Source organism: Orcinus orca, chromosome 20 (assembly GCF_937001465.1).
Source record: "Orcinus orca chromosome 20, mOrcOrc1.1, whole genome shotgun sequence".
NCBI lineage: Eukaryota > Metazoa > Chordata > Mammalia > Artiodactyla > Delphinidae > Orcinus > Orcinus orca.
In genome coordinates, this window is record NC_064578.1 from 43,895,828 (window position 1) to 43,902,107 (window position 6,280).

Below are 6,280 nucleotides of genomic sequence, written 5' to 3' on the forward strand. Positions count from 1 at the left end.
CAGTTATTAGAAGATAACACATGTAAATTCCCCTTTAATCCTGAGATTGAGAAAGGCTTTCTAACTCCAGAAGCAATAAAGGAAAACACTGGTAATTTGACTACATAAAAATAAAAATATTCAACGACAAAGCACACCATAAACAAAGTCAAAAGACAACTGTCAAACTGGAAGAAAATACTTGCACCATACAACACAGATGAGGAACTAATATTCCTAATGTGTAAAGAATTCTTAAACATTGTGACAAAACACCAAAAACAAAAACAAACAACAAACAAAAAAACCCCATGAAAGTAAACAGGAAAAATAGATGGACAATTCACACACAAAAAAGATGTAAAAAAGGCCCTTAAGGATATGTATGCAAAGATGTCTATCAACATAGTACTGGAAGTCCTAGCCAGAGCAGTTGCACAAGAAAAAGAAATAAAAGGCATCCAAATTGGAAAGGAAGAAATAAACTTATCTCTGTTCACAAATGACATAATCTTATATATAGAAAACCCTAGAGATCACACACACACACACACACACACACACACACACACACACACACAAACCCTGTTAGAACTGAAAAATGAATTCAGCAAAGTTGCAGGATACAAAATCAACACACAAAAATCAGCTGAATTTCTATATAGACTAACAATGAACAATCAGAAAAGAAAATTTTAAAAAACAAATCCATTTATGATAGTATCAAAAAGAACAAAATACTTAGGAATAAACTTAACTAGGGAAGCAAAAGGCTTAACACATTGATAAGTACAAAGATTGCTGAAAGAAATGAAAGAAGACATAAATAAATGGAAAGATATCCTGTGTTCAAGACTTGGAATACTTAATATTGTTAAGATGCTGTCATGGACTTAGAATTGTGTGTGTCCTCCCCGCCCCATTCATATGTTGGAAGCCCTAACCCCTAATGTCACTGTATTTGGAGATAGGGCCAGTTATGGAAGTAATTACATTTAAATGACATCATAAGGGTGGGGGCCTGATATGATAGCAGTAGTGTCCCTATAAGAAGAGATACCAGACAGCTCACTCTCTCTCTGCCATGCGAGGACTCAGTGAGAAGGTGGCACCTTGATCTCAGACTTCCAACCTCCATAATTGTGAGAAAATAAATTTCTGTTGTTTAAGCCACCCAGTCTATGGTATTTTGTTATGGAAGCTTGATCTGACCAAGACAGATGGCAATACTACCTAAAGTAACATACAGATTCAATGCAATCCTTATGAAAACCCCAATGATTTTTTGAAAAAATGGAAAAATCCATCCTAAAATTCACACAGAATCTCAAGGGACCCCAAATAGCCAAAACAATCTTACTCTCACAATTCTTGATTTCAAAACTTACTACAAAACTTACCAAAGATGGTAATCAAAACAGTGTGGTGGGCTTCCCTGGTGGCGGAGTGGTTGAGAGTCCGCCTGCCGATGCAGGGGACGTGGGTTCGTGCCCCTGGTCCGGGAAGATCCCACATGCCGTGGAGCGGCTAGGCCCGTGAGCCATGGCTGCTGAGCCTGCGTGTCCGGAGCCTGTGCTCCGCAACGGGAGAGGCCACAACAGTGAGAGGCCGCGTGCCGCAAAAGAACAAAACAAAACAAAAAACAAACAAACAAACAAACAAAAAACAGTGTGGTACTAACAAAAAGACAGATATCTAGACCAATGAAATAGAAATCCTCACATATATGGTCAAATAATTTTCAGCAATGGAGTCAAGACTATTTGATAGGGGAAAGGACAGTCTTTTCAACAAATGGTGCTGGGAAAACTGGATATCCACATGCAAAAGAATAAAGTTGGACCTGTACCTAATACTACACTAAAAAATTAACTCAAAATGGATCAAAGATCTAAACATAAGAGCTAAAACTATAAAACTCTTAGAAGAAAACATAGGGGAAAATCTTCATAACACTAGATTTAGCAATTATTTCTTGGATATGACAACGAAAGCACAGGCAACAAAAGAAAAAAACGTGTTGTAGACTTCATCAAAATAAAAAACTTTTGTGCATCAAAGCATACTGTCAACAGAGTGAAAGTACAATCCATGGAATGGGAATATTTGCAAATCATGTGTTTTATAAGGGATTACTATTCAGAGTATATAAAGAACTCCTAGAACACAACAACAAAAAACAAACAAACCCCGGTGGCCTCGTGGTTAGGATTCCAGGCTTTCACTGCCATGGCCCAGGTTCAATCCCTGGTCGGGGAACTGAGATCCTACACGCTGCACAGTGCAGCCAAAAGAAAAGGGGGGGGAGGGCAAAGGATATTTCTCCAAAGATATACAAATGGCCAACAAACAACGTGAAAAGATTTCCTACATCACTAATAATTAAAGGAATGCAAATCAAAACCATAATGAGATACCACTTCACACTCATTAGGATGGCTATTATAAAAAAAAGCAGAAAATAACAAGCATTGGCAAGGATGTAGAGAAATCAGAACCCTTGTTCACTGCCAGTGGGAATGTAAAATAGTGCAGCTGTTGTAGAAAATGGTATGGTGATTCCTCAAAAAATTAAACATATCATGTGATCCAGCAATTCAACTTCTGGATATATACTCCAAAGAAGTGAAAGCAGGGACACGAACAGATATTCGTAAACCCATGTTCAGAGCAGCATTATTCACAATAGCGAAAAGGTGTTAGCAACCCAAGTGCCCACCGATAAATTAATAAACAGAATGTGGTATACATGTACAATGGAAAATTATTCAGACTTAAAAAGGAAGGAAATTCTGACATATGCTACAACATGGATGAATCCTGAAGATATTGTGCTCAGTGAAATAAGTCGGTCATAAAAGGACAAACACTGTATGATTCCACTTATGTGAGGTACCTAGAATATTCTAATTCATAGAGATAAAAAGCAGAATGGTGGTTTCAAGGGGCTGGAGGAAGGGGCGGAGGGAATTATTGTTTGATGGGTACAGAGTTTCGGTCTTTGAAGATGAAAAAAGTTCTGGAGATGAATGGTGGCGATGGCTGCACAAGGCAAATGGAGTTAATGTTACTGAACAGCATAATTAAAATGGTAAATTTTATGTTATGTATATTTAACCATAAAAACCCCCAACAAACTGAGATTGGTTGGTTACCTATAATGGGTGATTGGGCACAGTGTGGAAAGAATGGGGGAATGGAATTGGGAGAGAAGGAATGATGGAGGAGTAACTGAGTAGATCTTCTGGTCTAATTCTAACTTTCAGAACCATGTTAATGTTTCACATACTCAAAAAATAATTAAAATCAACCAGGATGTGTGTTTGGGAGCCCCAAATAAAATACAAACAGTAACAAATGAACCTATGTATATTACAAATGAGTAATATTACCATACAGATGGGTGTAGGGAAAACTGTATTTTTATTTATTTTATTTTTTGGGGGGCGGTACTGTATTTTTACTATGAACTGTAAGACTAAATACAAAAAGAACTATATGGGGTTTGGGGATATGTGTTAGAACTACTTTCTACTCAAGACTGAGCAAATAAATAAATGTACTGTGGTTAATGAGAGCCGAGTTTTTCACTGTCAGAGAAAGGAGTTACAGAAAAGGAAATGGAGATGTCTAGAAGAAGCCCTGTGGTATTGAACTGGAATTGGAGATATCATATGACATCATGGATTATCTGTATAGGTATACATACAGATAGATACAGATGTGTGGGTACAGATGCATATATTTCATATCTGAGAAAGTCAAGAAGCAAAGACATCCCAGTAGCAACGAGCACATCTAATCTCGGTTTCTAAATATAATTTTCTAATAAAAGGAGCCAGTGATCCCTGGGAAATTTGCTGATTCCAGGACTAAGGCTGGGAAAGTACAGTATCAACCTGGAACATCCTGTGGTGCAGGAAAATAAGGAAGTACTAAATAAATAAATAAATGGGATATGTTGAAAGGATACAGGAACCAATCCAAAGGGTTTCCCAGTGGCCAAATATGGGACAATTCGAGCAATAAAATAGTGATAGTAATGGATTATAACCTATAGTATTAAAAAATCCAGACTATACTTATATAAGTTAGTAAATCAATTAAATGGGGAGAAGGAAAATCTATTTGTGACAGAATTATAATTAATAAATGTAGAAGGAATAACAGAATCCGAAAAAAAAAATCAACGTTTGGCAAATACCTGGTAATAAATTTTCAGGCAGGAATTATCAATGGATGTAGTAGGTGGAAGTAGGATGAAAAACAGCATAATTTTATAGACCTAAAGTATTTCTCCTTGAGACACATTAATTATAATGGAAAGAGTGACTTTGCAGTGGAGAAACCTGGCAAATAAAGTTAACACCACCAATAATGAGACAAATTAATCTCATGTGTCTCCTGATAAGATGCACTGAGAATACATCACTTCTGGGGTAGTCTTGCCTCAACTGCATAATCCAAATTTAATTATGAGGAAGTATCAGACAACCTCAAATTGAGGAACATTCTACATTGCAGAATTTACAAAATAAACGGCCAGTTCATCTCAAAAGTGTCAAGGTCATGAAAGACAAAGATTGAGTAACTGTTCCAGATAAAAGAAGACTAAGGAGAGTTACCAACTTAATTGCAACATATGATCCTGGATTGGATCCTTGTCCAGAAACAGGACACTAAGGGACACTGATGAAATCTGAATAAGGTTTGTAGATTGGTTATTTATCAGCGTTAATCTCCTGGCTTTGATAGAGAAGCTGGGTTAAGAGTATTTGGGAATTCTATTTTTGCAACAGTTTTAAGTCTAAAGCTAATTAAAAATGAAAAGTTTAAAAACATTTAGATTAACATTAGGTGTATAGGGAGTATGGAAGGTATGGGCCTTTCAGTTCACCTCCATAGCACTCAGTAATTTACTCCATGGCAAACACTGGACACCAGTTCACTTGGGGGTGGGTGGTGGTGTGTGTCTTTGTTAGGCAAGAAGTTTCAGAAGAAGGAAGGAAAAGCACGTGTTAAAAAAAAAAAGCCCCAAATGGGGTCATGTGCCCCCATAACAGCAAACAAGACAATTCCAGTTTCAATCTCTCTCAAGAAAATGTGCTCCTAAATAAAAACTCAACAAACAAACAAACAAAAGAAAATGTGCTCTTTAAACAATCAATCTGAAATTTCCTGATTAGCACTAGTGAGGTAATCTGCATGATAAGACCCCTGCCATTCCCTTCCCCTAAAAGATGTCCCGGCCTAAAACAATCCTTTCTTTTCTTTTGCTAATAACTTCCTTGCACCACTTCCCTACTGCCTATAAAAACCTTCCATTTTGTCCAACTCCTTGGAGTATCTCTCTACTTGGTAGATGGGATGCTGGCTGATTCATGAATTGTTGAATAAAGCCAATTAATCTTCACATTTATTTGGCTAAATTTTTTTTTAACACACATCACGAATAATAAGAAGGGTTTCAGGGAAAGAAGAAAAACTGATACACGGAGAACTTGGCTTTTGGATGTTCAATAATAATTCTTTTCTTCTCTTCTCAATACGTCTCTTGGAGAAGAGTCAAGGAAAAGCAATCATGACGGACCAGGGCATTTTTAAAGGGTCATCGCCCGACCCTCCCACACAGGGGAGGGAGAGCAGAGAAGACTGGACATCATGCCCAATTTCGGTGTTACAGGGAAAGGCTGAGGTTATCACTGTCCAGGGCCAAAATCTGTCAGAGTACTGGAGTCAGAGGCACCTCACACCCACACACTTGGTGCTGAACAAATGGTCAATGTCACACAAACACATATCCACTCTTAGGACACACAATGAAACACGATCATAGACACCTCCACAGCTTTATACACAGCCACAATCTCACACCCACTAAGGCACACACAGTCGCACAATCTACTCACCACCATGACACACAAAGACACATGCAGAATTGTGCATTTTCAGCCCACTCACGCCAGCGCGCAAAAACCCAAGGCTCTCTGGACACGCCCTGTCCCCGCCCCGGACTCCCAGACCCCTCACCTTCTGCCTCCCCGTGGTCGCGTCCGGGGCCCTGCGAAGCTAACGACCTCGCCACGACGTCAAGAGAGACGTAACGCTGGGCCGCTGTGGACTCTGGGAAATGTAGTCCAGAGCCAGACCAGCTACAGAGAAGATGGCGTCCTCATACCTCAGAGTACGGGCTTGGCCCGTTTGACGCTGCCCTCGGGAGGCTTCAAAGACGAGGTGGGGTTCCGGCTCCAAACCTTCCACCAGGCTTGAGCTGATCTTCCTCCAAGGCAAAAGTACTCAC

The 6,280-nt window shown here is 39.0% G+C and overlaps 1 protein-coding gene across 7 annotated transcripts in view; it reads right to left on the reverse strand.

Moving 5' to 3' along the window:
* Positions 1 to 6,272, reverse strand: part of ZNF565 (zinc finger protein 565) — a 32,044-nt gene extending 25,772 nt beyond the window's left edge. For 2 of the 7 annotated variants that reach the window (XM_049702963.1, XM_049702962.1), the window contains exon 1: positions 6,010 to 6,148. Coding sequence is in view for 2 of the 7 variants with exons in the window: in XM_049702968.1 (XP_049558925.1) it covers positions 1,380 to 1,494 (115 nt within the window). In the remaining 5 variants the exon portion in view is untranslated. The other 5 variants (XM_049702968.1, XM_049702967.1, XM_033413960.2 and 2 more) reach the window with 5 other exon arrangements.
* Between the last annotated feature and the right edge of the window lie 8 nt (positions 6,273 to 6,280).